General features: G+C 37.0%; 1 protein-coding gene across 8 annotated transcripts in view; it reads right to left on the reverse strand.

Moving 5' to 3' along the window:
• Nucleotides 1–13,578, reverse strand: part of RTKN2 (rhotekin 2) — a 49,984-nt gene that overhangs the window by 18,841 nt on the left and 17,565 nt on the right. For 6 of the 8 annotated variants that reach the window (XM_065068599.1, XM_005498153.3, XM_065068601.1 and 3 more), the window contains 5 exons: nt 12,177–12,376; nt 10,002–10,060; nt 5,781–5,834; nt 4,776–4,893; nt 3,050–3,250 (listed from right to left, as the gene is read on the reverse strand). In XM_065068599.1, the coding sequence (XP_064924671.1) occupies nt 3,050–3,250; nt 4,776–4,893; nt 5,781–5,834; nt 10,002–10,060; nt 12,177–12,376 (632 nt within the window). Of the gene's footprint in view, nt 1–3,049; nt 3,251–4,775; nt 4,894–5,780; nt 5,835–10,001; nt 10,061–10,305; nt 10,422–10,476; nt 10,501–12,176; nt 12,377–13,578 lie in introns of those variants that run through there. The other 2 variants (XM_065068606.1, XM_065068605.1) reach the window with 2 other exon arrangements.

Genomic DNA, 13,578 nt, shown 5'->3' on the forward strand with positions numbered 1-13,578 from the left:
AAAACTTCTGTGCTGATTTTAAAGTTAGTTTTCTTCTAAAGCATGACTAATTACCACAACAACCTTGCCAAAAAAAATAGCTACTTCACTTTTAAAATATGCTTCACAGTAACATTTTCGTTCAAAAATATAACAGTCATTCCTTTCAGCCAGCTGCAATGTAATTTAGAAAAGTTTTATCTGCAAATATTTTTCAAATTTAACTGGCTAATCAGGATTGTTGACTACATTTCGCCTCTCCATTTCACAGAATTAGCTAGCTGCCTTAAATGGCAGTTTCTTTGTATAACAAAGAATAATCTGCCTGCTGCATCTCATTCGGTACTTTGCATATCTATAGTCTTTTTCCGTGTAATAACTTTATTTAAAAAAATCAGCTTGTCTCCACAACATGCCTGTGGCAAAGGCTCCTTGTTAAATCTGTTTACTGATCAAGAGACAGAGGCACCAAAGTTGCCACACAGACACTGGCGTGGGAAGGTGTAACAACATCACCCTTTCCATCGATGCATATTAATGAACACATCCCAGATTCCAGAATCTGTTTCTGAGTATTAATCCCAGTGTTAGAAATCCCAACTTTAGTTCACTCATCCAGATACAGAGAGTGGAAGATTTGTGAGTCAAAAAAACCCCCAAAACAAATAATCAGCTAATACGCTTACTTTTCAATCAGATCTTAAGTAATAGAAGGCAAAACCAAATACAATCTTCAGGTACTAAAAAGAACCCAGCTGTAAAAGTGAGGCTGTTAGATTAGACGATGTCCTTCTCACAGAACATCACTATGAATTTGCCAAGGCAAACACAGGACACCGAAGCCGTGCCCCAGCCCAGTGGAGGACAATGCATTAAAGGAAACAACAACAAGTCCATGTGTAGGCCAGCTCTGCAAGTGAATAAATGTGCTCTTCAGGGAGTCTCTCCAACGTTTTATCCAAAGAGCAACCTAATTGCTCTGGAATTCAATAGTATAACTGCACTAAACATCTTCCTTCTACGACAAATGTAAAAAGAAAAAAATATTAAGCTAGCATAGAAAAATTAAGCTGGCAAAAGACTGTACAGAAATGAAAAGAGGGATAATTAAGAGTAGAGAGAATATCAGTAGTATAACTGAAGTTAACCAACCTAAGCAACCATTCAAAGCACTTTGTCACTAAGCTTTTGCAAGAAGTTAAAAGGCTGACAGTTTCCTTACTAACCAGAGAGATTTCTAAGCCAAGATTATGACATAGAGGGATCACAGAGCTTCTGGAAAACGGAGAACTTCGCCCATGTGTGCTCTGAATAGAAAAAGGCCTGTATGAAATCTACAGAGAAAAGGTGTTCACAGAATACAGAAAGTTCCCTTTTTTGGTGCAGTTTAATTTCTCCTGCTGGGCTGGTAAAACTCTCTGGGAATACTTGAAAGATCTCTTGTAATCTTGCAATCTCTTTCCCTTTTTAAGGGCTACATACCAAGGTCCTAATAACATAAATCCTAAGGGGAGCCTATTAGAACAAAATTGACAACTTATTTTCTGCCTATAATAACCTATTTCTTTCCAAGACACTTTTTTAATCACCTAGCAAAGTCGTCATCGAACACATCATTTATTTAACTCCTTTAAGAAAGTAACAGTCACTGTGAGATAGTTATTTACAGTAGAAACAACAAACTTCAAGATGGAGGAGAGCAAAATACAATCACAATTGAGAAACCAAAAGTAAAACCCAAGGGAGGAGGCGGCTGTTTGGGTTGTCTACTGACACTTCTTCCTCAAAAGACAGGCAATCTATATTCAAGTGAGTATGGCTGGCAAATAAACCAGTGGTTAGATCTGAAGCAAACTGTGCCTAATGACAGTGTGTCATCGCCCAAGTGCAGCTTGTGCAAAGCGGATCCGCTGGAGATGCTGCAGATTGAAAGGTACACTGTCTTTAGGTGCAACACGCTGGATCTCTTGGATGTTTATTTCTGATTGGAACAGTAATATCGGTATGCAGTAATATCAGTTTGACAAAGATAGAATATGCTTGAATGTTTCCATTTAAAACCCAGGCAAATAGATATATGAAGCTAGACTAAAACTACTCTCAACACCTGGAAAGAATTTGGCATTGATTCTTTATAGTTCAGCCACCAAAACAAATAAATAAATAAATCATTTAAAAAACTGTTTTCTTAAAAAAAAAAAAAATCAATATAATTAGTATTTACAATTTAGGTACTTGGTCTGCTTAAATCCCAATGCAATTAGAGTAGCTGGGAAATATTAGCAGGCAGTTAACTTCATTAAAAAATGCATGAAAGACTTAAGATCATTTTTAAAAGGAAACAGGTAAATCACTGGGAGCAGCACTTACTTACATGGACACTGAAAACCAGCAAGTCATTTTAAAATGTTCTGTGCTGAAGTCAATTAAGAAAATTCCTGTTAAGCAGCTTGTAACTGTAAAGTGCCTTTGACAACCCAAAAATTTACCAAAAAGCCAGCAAGTTAAATGGTCCCCACGGGCACAGAATGTACCCCAGGTCAGCTGCATTAGGGGAGAGGCTACAAGGGAGGTTTCTCCTTTCTATCTACCACACTTCTTTATATCACACAATTTGTAACTTTTAGACGCGTCTACCTGTCTGCCAAGCATGAGCAAAACTGGCTGGGTACAAAAATAAGGTGGGGGAGGAATAAATGGGAGAGGGGAGAAGGAAAGGTGGGTGGACAGAGGGACACCGACAGACTGATCACACAAGCTTGATTTCCTCCAGAGATTAAACTAAAAACACTACGGAGTTTGCAAATAACAGTGGATTTACCAGCTAGCTGTCTAGCAGAAAGATAAAGCCTGCTCATGTGTTTCAGATCAGAACCAGGCCCCAGGGCTGAGTGACATCGCTGGAATTCACACCTACTTTCTCATTTCCTATTTAAAATGTAAATTTTTTTTCACTCGTGTAAGTACAGAAATAATCACTTTCTTGGAAATTTTCCATAAATTTACAATATATTTGCCTTATTTCTATTTTAAAAAATATAAAACCAGAATACCAATATATAGGGCTTACTGGATGACAAGGTCAGCGGGCAAAAGGGACTCGGTGCTGTCTTCTTCCAGCTCAGCTTTGAGTTTCTTCCCTGTAGCTTTGCTGAGGGATGTTTTAAGCTTCTTTGCTAGTTTCTTAGGAGTGTTTGTTACATATAAAGACTCCTCTGTACAGCAACTATACACTTCAACCTTCACCTGGAAATCTGGTCTTGCTTCATCACTGAAGGGGGGGAGGAGAAAATTTCAGAGCATTTGTTAATAAACTTGAGCATGCAGCCAAGGAATGCTACTGTTACTATACATATTAAATAACATACATTTCTAATCAAGAGAAGCAATGCCATCAGATTCAGGCAAAGACATACATTAATAGCGAATTAAAGACTGGAGTACACAGCAGTAATCTGGTGTTGAAGTCATGGGATAGATGTTATAATTAACCATAAACAATTGTAAACAGGAAATTTGATGTTTAGGTGAAAACTGGGGGAAAAAAAATGTTATGGAAATACATAGGCAAGACATCCAAACACACTTAAATCTGCCCTCTACTGTTACGCAAAAATCACATGTTGAAAACCTATCCATGCCTATGGTCCTAAATCAGAGTGAACTGTTTCAAAGTTACCTTAGTCATACCCCATCCCTTTCACATGACTGAAAAAATCCTGTCTCATAACCAGCAAAAATTGCCATTCACAAGTTAACTACCTACTGCTGTGTTCTTCTGTCCGCAGCCTGTGCTCTCTGTTTTCACTTCTACTGATTCTCATATTCTCAAGCTTCACCATCAAAACAGAAGCCTGACCTCACCTTCCAGATACAAATCATGTCATTACACATATGCCCATAACAAAATTAGCTCAAAGGCTTTTATAAAAAGTCTTTCTTTATCTCACGGGATACAAGGCAAATTAGAGTGTCTTTTCTGCTTTTGTTGCGGTATTTCACAGAAAATTATAATGGTCAAGTCTTCTATCTTTGAAGAATCAGATTTAAATCTTTGCCCCACTCTTAACTTTAACAGGTGGTTAGGAGAGTTTAAAATCTGATTTAAAGATCCACTCTCAATCACACAGTTTTCAGGAGCTCGATTTAAAGTTTTCAGTAGTTCTAGCTTTCCAGTCAGTCTTCCTCAGGAGACTGAATCTAAATTGCTAATGCAAAAAATAAAGCAGGGTAAAGGAAAAAAAAAAATTAAAAGTTAAGTGCCTCTCAGGACTCTCTTAAAAATTATAAAGAAACAAAAAAGTACATGAGAACACCTTTCTACTCTTTTCCAGGTTAAAGATAAGTGAATAATTTCCTGTCTAGTATTCCTCAACTCTAAGGACTATGGCTGTAGCACATGCTCATATAGGTGTAAAAGAATATGAGGTGTGGAAAAGAAGGATTGGTTTGAAGAGAACTGGGACTTAGGGGAACACCAAAAGAGACTGTAGCCTGCTGTACAGAATAAGACTTAAAACACTGGGTGCAACATTCATGCCTATACTTTTATAAGGCCTTCAGGTTTTAGTATTAATTTAATTTTGTCCTTGAGATACAAGTTTGTTTATCTCTTTATATACAGAAAAACACAGAGGAGGGGATCAACTATCCACAGAAACTATCAGGACCTTTACTGATGCCTTTGCCCACAGAAAAACTTAGTGGATCTCAACCAATATATTCAGAGTCATATCCACTTTCAAAAGAAAACAGCAATATTTATACTTCAGTCAACAGAAATAAATCATACTCACAATATGGTTACATTTTCAAAACAGATATCTGTTATTGCTTTATCTACAATAGCCACCTCTGTATCGAAAACCTCAGCTCCCATTCTGAACAAACAGAAAACGGCATAGCGCTGTGATTCTGGAGAGAGACAAAGAAATATTTTATTAGCCATATTACATATCACAATACTAAATGCTTCCAGTAAACAGAAGTAGAAAAAATGGTAATTCGGACCTCTAAGGAATTGCCCTCAAATTCTTCCCACCAGAAATTTTCTGTCATAGCATTTTATTATAATTGAACTACCAACAACATTCAAGGGGAAAATTGCCTACCTCTACTCAACTTCTTTTCTGATAATCAGGAGTAGTTTGTGCTAGCAACTTCAGAAATGTTAGTAAAAATGTGATTTTGTTTAATAAAACTGATCTTAAGCAAAAAAAAAACCCCACAAATCATTTTATGAATGTACAATATGGGATTAGACTATTTTGCCACGCTTAGCCCCTCTGACCCTATTGAAAATCAAAGTGAAATCAATGCCAGGTGACAGCTGGAACAGATTTAGGGTTAATCTCCATGACACAGCAGAATGCATGTACTTGAAGACTATCCAATAATCCACTCAACACCAACAGACAACTTTCACTTAAATTTCTCACTGGAAACAGCTGCCAATATACTCTCTCAAGTGTAGACAAGACATAGAACAACATATTTAATCACAAGTTTCTCAGCTATCCATTTAATAACAATACTTCTGCGTTACTTCCTCTGAAATTTCTCCTCAGAAGGGCTTCTTGGAGACGGGGGTTTAAACATACAGAAATACAGGACTTTGAACTAACTCAACTCGCTACAACCAACAGCTTTGAGATCAGAGCAACTATGCAACAAACAGAGTAAACTATGGACCTACTGAAAGGTCAAAGAAGAGACTGAAATGAGTATAGACTTCCCCATCCATTTTAAATTTACAGGCACAAGCAAATGCTTATCACAGTAGTTCATTACATCTTACATACTTTCTTTATTGCTGAAGTGATCAGAGCCTTTCCACATTAATGGGATTCGAATATCTAAAGGAAAGAAAAGAGTAGGGAAATTAAGTTATAGCCAATACTGTAGATCTGTGATCAAACAAATTACAAAAGGTTTCTTGTTTCTTTTCCTGATGTTTGAGAGGTAACAGGACCTTCTACCCAATGAACAGCATAGCTATTTCAATTTTATTTTCCATATCAAAAGAAAATTAATCAATTAGTTCAATTTGAAGTGCCATTTTCTTGTATAAATTATTCTAGGATAAAGAATATTCTAAATCTCATTCGAAAGTATCTGAAATAACATTTCAGAGTGGCTGTGTAACATAGTTCTGAGAGGTGTTCTCAGAAGTCGGAGGTTCAGAGCCCGTTATTGCGCACAGATGTAAACTGAGGCTCTGCTTGCCTTCTGCTGGAAACTGCTCATCCAACGGAAAGAAAAACTTCCTGTTTTAATGGAAGTGACCAGGATATTTATACTGCAAACACTTAAGTCTTGTTTTGCTAACTACAGAGAAAATATCACTTCTCGTCACATGCCCAGTTAGAATTCTCTTTGTTGGCATAAAAAGAGTTTAGAATTTTTTTTTAACTCAAAAATATCCTTCTACATCAGAACCATAGTATGGGCAATTATAGAACCGTTATTTTAAGTCATGCCTGCAATTTTAATATTAGGAGTATTTTCTTCAAGAAATTTTCCAATTTATCCACTCAACCCAACACAGTACTGAGTGACATTTTCTCCCAGTTTTCAGGACTCAATTCAGACATAATGTTTCTTATTAGTCCCTTGTTAAAAGGCAAATGCAGTAAAGGCTTTTTAAATCCAAGGTTGTTTTCCCAAGTAGAACACAGCGTTGTTTAAAAGTATATGCAATATATTAAGTGACACATGATGGCAGCAGTGAACAGCTCTAGTTCAATTGTCTTTTGCTAAAAATCTTCAAAATAGTTGTAAAGGAGCATTGCTGACTCCTGTACTGATCTTCATATGAGGCTGATGGAAAAATTGGCATGAAGTATGCTGAGAAGCAAAACAGCAGTGGTATTTTGGCAACAGATTGTCATGTATTCCTACAGGGTTTTATTCACAAAACTTGTTGTTGATTTAAGTGAAACTGCATACAGTCACTCTGTTTCAGAAGCTATATTACATGAAAAATTTAAACTTCAGGTAATGTTGATTATAGTATGGGACATGTTATTATACATGCTATTTCAATTCTGAAACTTGCAAATTCATCTATTTTTAATCGTTCACGAACACTAACGAGTTTTCAACTGTGAACTGCCAGTATATAGCTGTAGACTGCCACAACTTCCTAAAAATCAGTGTCACGTTGCGATACTGCCTTTCACTTCTACAGAAGCATTTGTATAGTAAGCATTTCTAAAAATAGTTACCGTTTTTAAATAAGGAAACAGAAATAGTTTCATTAAAAGTTACTCTCAAACTTTAAAAACATATATAGTTATCTCTGTCAGAGACAAAGCACAGAATGTTACTTCCCTAAAAGACAAAGGTCTTAAATTTACACAAATATGTGAAAATAGAGTTACAATAAAAGCCTTTTCTCATCTTTAATCATACACAAACTCTAAATGACAATTTTAATGAGCTCAATAGTTCTTGTTAACAACTAGAGTACTAGATTAAAGATTACTTCTGTATGCCACTTTCAATATCATACTAGCTGAAAAATCTGCGCCTTAGTCAGAAAATCATCAGGATATAGATAGTCAATTGCTTGAGCTAGTTTAACATGATACTTGTAAATCAGTTTTCAATTCATTCTTGGATTGAAAGAGCTGCCATTTATCAAAAACAAAGATCAATTTTCACACACCTTAATTTCAGTTACCATTAGCTGTAAATCCATGTGGATTCAAATTGGATGCATTCAAGCACTACAGTTAATCAGATTTAAAGCCAATGATTGCTTTATAAAATTACTTTAACTTATGATTATGCTTTTTGATCAACATTTCATGTATTGTCTTCTGACAAAATAATTGATTGATAACATAAATCACATAATTTATCCACACGTATGGGGGATAAATAAGTAAAAATAATAGAAGTGTGAAAATCTGTGGATTAAGGAATGCGCTCCCCACACAGTATCTGACACACAGTTGCTTTCCGTAGGAGGACATTCCTCAGAACTCCGGCATAGCTGTTCCTGAACTTTAGGTGTTGGCCACATGATTGCATGTTTTTTTGGTAATAGTCTAAGCTTCTGGCATGTACTAATCATCTGACAGGCTAATATATTTATAAGCGGATGGATTACTTTCCCCTAAAAAATCTGTTCTATATCTTCAATTCTTAGATTACATGACCTGTCACACTACATGGACCACCGCTCACTCCTCATTTCCAGCCTCTCCCAGACAATACAGTTATGACATCTCCTGATACACGCTGCTTCTGTTCACAACTGCATTCCCAACAAGGCAGGCACATTCATACACAAGTGTGCTGTCCAAAAACGCAGGGCAGCTCCAGTTGCAAATCCACTGAAGGTCAGCATACAAGAGAGAAGAAATGCAGCACACCCGATGTGCTGCACCAGGATTGGGAAAGATGACTAATGGACATTACAGATGTGGACGTACTGCAGCTGTGGTAGCGGGCAGGACCTGATTTGGCATGCTAAAGGGACACAGGATAATGGGTCAGAGGACAACGCAAGGAGGAACGAGGGAGGCAGGTATTAATGTCATCTCAGGGTCTCCCAATCGTGTATCCCAGAGGCTCCTGCCCTTGCCAAGCACAAACAAGCCTGTCCCCGCAATTGCTTCACATGTGCCCCAGTTCTCTGCGTCTCAGGCACGCACAGTGGAAAACAAAGAGTTAGTAACAGATGACCTATAGAAAGCATAAACCTCTCAGCAGATCCCAAGAAGAATATTTAGACCTCCCTGCTGTAAACTGGACCTGGTCAGGCTTCCTGACATGAGTATCTGCAGATGGGCAAGGCATGGCAGCATTCTAGCACCAAACTTGAGTTCACACGGAGGTAGCTGGTACCTCTTTCTCTTCTTCGTCTCATCTAGGTGTTCCTGCTCTGGCAGGGGGACTGGACTAGATGACCTTTCGAGGTCCCTTCCAGTCCCTAACATTCTGTGATTCAATCTATGCCACACTTCTGAGGTTTGAGAACCGCTATGTTAGTAACAGGACAGAATCACTGGCACACAATAGAAAGTGGTTCTATTCTCTTGTCCCATCAAAAGAAACTATCATACCTAAATGTTTCATATACTAAACAAAATTTTCGTACTAGAAATAGAGTCCTTACATAATTCTGATTTTCTAAAGATAACAAAATGTATTAAATGATCCTAAAGTCTTCACTGCATATAACTCTACAAATCCAAAGAAAGGTGCAACCACAGCACAGACAGGCAAACAGATGCTTTTAGACAACTACCATAAGGAGGAAAGACAGCTACACATTCTGCAAACAGCTGTGCTGGCAGAAAACATTTCTGAGCCATGTGCTCATCACTCTTCTTCTACTAGAAGTTACCGTGCTTAAAGATATGTCAAAATATGCAGAATTAACTTAAGCAGTTTGAGTAGTGAGCCCTACACTATTTTATTTTTAATGAAGCCAGTCAGGGAGCACAAACAGATCTGTTAGCAAAGCTAGAACAGCCCAAATGAACAGCTACAGGGACACTGAGTGTAACATCCTCTGTTGGCACACGCAGACAAAATAAGTTCATAGTGCTGAAGTTTGAGAATAGGCTAGGAAACAGTGTGCCAGCCTACTAGAAATCACTGTTAAATATTCTTGTTACTACTTTGCATTGAAGCCATACAACTATACCTTTGCTGTAGTAATGCAATCTGCATTATCTAAATAGCATTTGCATACTATTAATAGTTATAATTCTGCCCCCAGTTTGTTAGACATACTCTGCATGATCATATCAAAGACTGTCTTTGTGGAGAGAAAAAGAATTATCAGCACATTTACACTTATTTAGCTTTGAAATGTATGCAGTGTTTAGTGACAAACAGAAAAAAGTATTTCCCACTGTGAGAGTCCCTGAAAGCAAAATAGAAATACTAGGTAGGATCTTCAAAAGCATGTGCACACTTTAAAAATACTATCTTGTTTGTATAATTTGTATTACAAGTTACTGTCCAGCCAACTAGTTCCTACAGCTGACCACCCAGCTGCTTACCTGATATAGCAACCCTTGCTCTGCATGCCACCCTGTCTTTTGTCCCATTTTCTGAAGACCTGCCAAAATGAAGAAAAACAAGGTGAGATCTGTGCATTTAGACCTCTAAAATGCAACCCTTTAAACATTAAAAAGTGTCAGGGTTTTCATATTATAGCTCATTTCAACTGCTTTTCTCTAAAGTTAAATTTGGTATCTGCGGTATAAGATACGAATCATTAGATTCTTGAGGATAATCTGGGAGGAAAGTACACCATCAATTTTCCTAATTCCCTAGAAGATTTTACTCCAAAGCTTATTTAACCTGAGTTTTAAAAGACAAGTAGATTAATCTTCCTTGTCTGTTCCAGCTCCAACAGAATCAAATACATTAACAATTGGACTCGTTCTTAAAGGTCTTCTCCAACCAAAAACGATTCTATGATTCTAACTTTTCCCCTTCTGTAGACATCAATGAGTAAGTAACATAATTTACCGGTTCGGTTATTGGTTAGACAATTGCCTGCTCCTCTATTAATAGAGACCACTTACAAAATGTTGCATTGTTAATATTGTGATTTTATGTGCAGGCAGACAGTTTACTATGTAGCCAGACTGTAGATCTCAAGGTCAACCTTGAATTGAATCAAAACAAACTGTAGATAATGAGTAACAATAGAGTGCTCTCCTTGTATCTGCCACGGCTAAATCCTAACCATATAAGGTGAAATGAAAATTTCTAGCTGCTACCAATATCCTGACTTCCAGAGGCAGTTATAAGATCTTCAGATCACAAATTACAGACCCATGTAACAAGAAACAGAGACAAAAAAACCCTAGAAAACCCTTGAAAACCCTTTTTCTTTCTCTCAGCCATTATCATCTTATCTGGATTAAGCTTTAACTGAACTCCAGTCTTGAGCAAATACTGAAAAAAAGAACTGCAAATGTACTATCAGCTATCAAAGATATGATCTAAATGGTAGAGAAATAACTCTATAGAATGCATCTCTCCAGTGGCCTCTCCTGACAGTCCAAAGGACCCCTTGAGACAGAATTCTAAGCACTGCATGACAGACACAAATCAAGTAAACAATACAGCTGACTATGACTGTAAGAAAATAGTGCAGCTGTTCAGATATATCTGCAAGTACCTCTGCCCTGCTCTGGACATGAGCCAGCACCATTCTGTGCTCACTCACATCAAAGACCAGAAGCTTGAGTAAATCAGCATCTACACATACTTCATACTATTCCATCATTAAAAGCATAAATAAAAGATTAATTGTTACAAAGGTCTTCATCTTAGTATGAAAAAACAATACAATTGAAATAGTTACAGAATACCACAAGTTACGAGAGTTTTCAAAATCAGTTTTCATGATAATAGTTGATATAGTCAGAAAATACATTTCTTTCCTTCAATAAATTTCACCTCTAAGACCACATTTCTGAAAGCAAAAAAGTAGCAGAACTTTTCCTACAGATAAAACTAACTAGAGTTACACATGTTCACGGAAGGTTTCTATGCTGAATTACAATATATTTCATTAAATAACGTGAGAGCAATAGCATCTCTGCATCATGATTCTCAAATATATTCCATTAAGCAAAAAATAATAACATTATTCAATAAACCACGTATACTTTAGCTCATTCAAGAGTTATAACGTGAGAATATCTTCAACTGAACTGATTTTTTTTCATACTTCTTGATTACTTTGTTGTAGTTAACAGAAATGGCCAGCAGAGGGTACCAATTAACCATGATGATTCCATCATTAAAGGGACCTTAATAACACTAGAAAGAATGAAAAGTAGAAATAGGTGTATTCTGACTTGGATAGTTTTGTTTTGTTCCTTCAGACTTGGTTAGGTATCTTTTTGCATGCTAAAAGTAATCAAGAATACATGGCTATTATGTTACCTGATATTCAGATGCAGAATTATAGTTTAATGTTAATAATAAAACTTACATAGAAAAATATGACTTGTATTTAATTTTCCAAAGTTGAAAGAAGATACTGGAATGGTCTTATATTTTAAGGCAGCAGTGACTTATATTTGAATGGGGGAAGACAGAATGAAGGGTTTAAATCCACTTTCCTAGACAGGCTGCTAAGAATTCACCTATGCAAAAGCCTGCTTGATAATGAATCGTAGAAATGCTCCATTTGAATTTGAGCTGTTACTCACCGGTCTCCAGTTCTGCACGGGGTCAGCTCTTGGGTTTGGTTCTGTAGCTCTGTCCTGTATGCACGTATACGAGCATTGCAAACCATCAAGTTTTTAACCGCTTGCAAGAGTTGGTCTTTCTGTGTGCTCACTGCGAGTAGTTTGCAGATGCCTTCTCGCATGCGGATTTCAAAGTTGATCTTCTCTTGGATGTCGCATTCCTAGATACACAAAAAAACAAACGGAGGACTAAACAAAAACCCAACTAACAATATCTTGAATTTTTAACAAGCTCTACTTACTTCACAGTTTGGATAGAAAACCCTAGGTTTTAATTATATGAAGCCATTAGGAGATGGTTACTAAATACAAAATAATGGTTCTCTTTCCAGGAACAAAAGAGTAAAACACAGGATGTAACAGATTCACTACAGCCATTACACATGCAACTTCCAAACCAGGCAGCAACATTAACTCAAGGTAGCAGCTGAAAGTGACTAAAAATCTATGTTTCAGTGAGTCATTCATAGGAAAATAACATATGGTCCCCTCATATGGTCACTGAGAATCCTAACTGAACAAAGCTTATAAATTAACATCCCACTTTTTTAAAGTGATCCCTACTAAAATAAACTCTAAACTCTAGAAATTATCTGAAATATTTAAAAACGGAAATTCGATCTTACTACTTCTTCGGACATCTTAAAATGGTTTAAAAATTGGGGTTTTTTCACTTCCAGTTGATGTAAAATTCAGGTAACATCAGAGGCAAAAAAAGGGAGAATATCCCTATACTTGATTGTTTTTTTGAAGGAGTGGGGTTTTTTTTAGGTATTACAAAAATTTCTGGGAAGCCACCTTTTTCCTACCTACTTTCAGAGCAATCAAATATTTATAAATGTGCATTGCTCCTCACTTGCTACTTCAAAAAGGTCAATCCACAGCTAGCCAGAAGATGACTAAGGTGAAGGAACACAGACCATTTGCTGTCTCCCAAAAGTGTGCTGGATGCCCCTGGTGACTCTGATACACATTTCCTTGTTATGTGGCCATCCCTGGCCAAACCAAATATTTCTGACACATAAAAACTAGAGTGTTGTCACTGTACTGTAGGGCTGCATGGCAAATACATTGCAAGGTGGTGATGAGTGGAGCTTTTTCAACACCGAGAAAGTGCCCCAGCTACCTCTGGAATTAAAAGCACTGTGCCACTTTTCAGTTTTATAGTACATCCAAACTCTTAAACAAGTGCCTTGGAATGGATCTATAAGCAACTGACTGAAACTCAAGCTACAATAATTTGAATTGACAAGTTCAGTATTTCAGCTGGTAAAATACTGGCAGCTGCTCTCCCTCAAGCCTCTAAATGGGATAGAAACAAGAAGGAGCTGATTTCCCCACAACTCAAGCACCTGAGAAATTC

The sequence above is a fragment of the Columba livia genome, chromosome 6 (genome assembly GCF_036013475.1).
Source record: "Columba livia isolate bColLiv1 breed racing homer chromosome 6, bColLiv1.pat.W.v2, whole genome shotgun sequence".
Taxonomy (NCBI): domain Eukaryota; kingdom Metazoa; phylum Chordata; class Aves; order Columbiformes; family Columbidae; genus Columba; species Columba livia.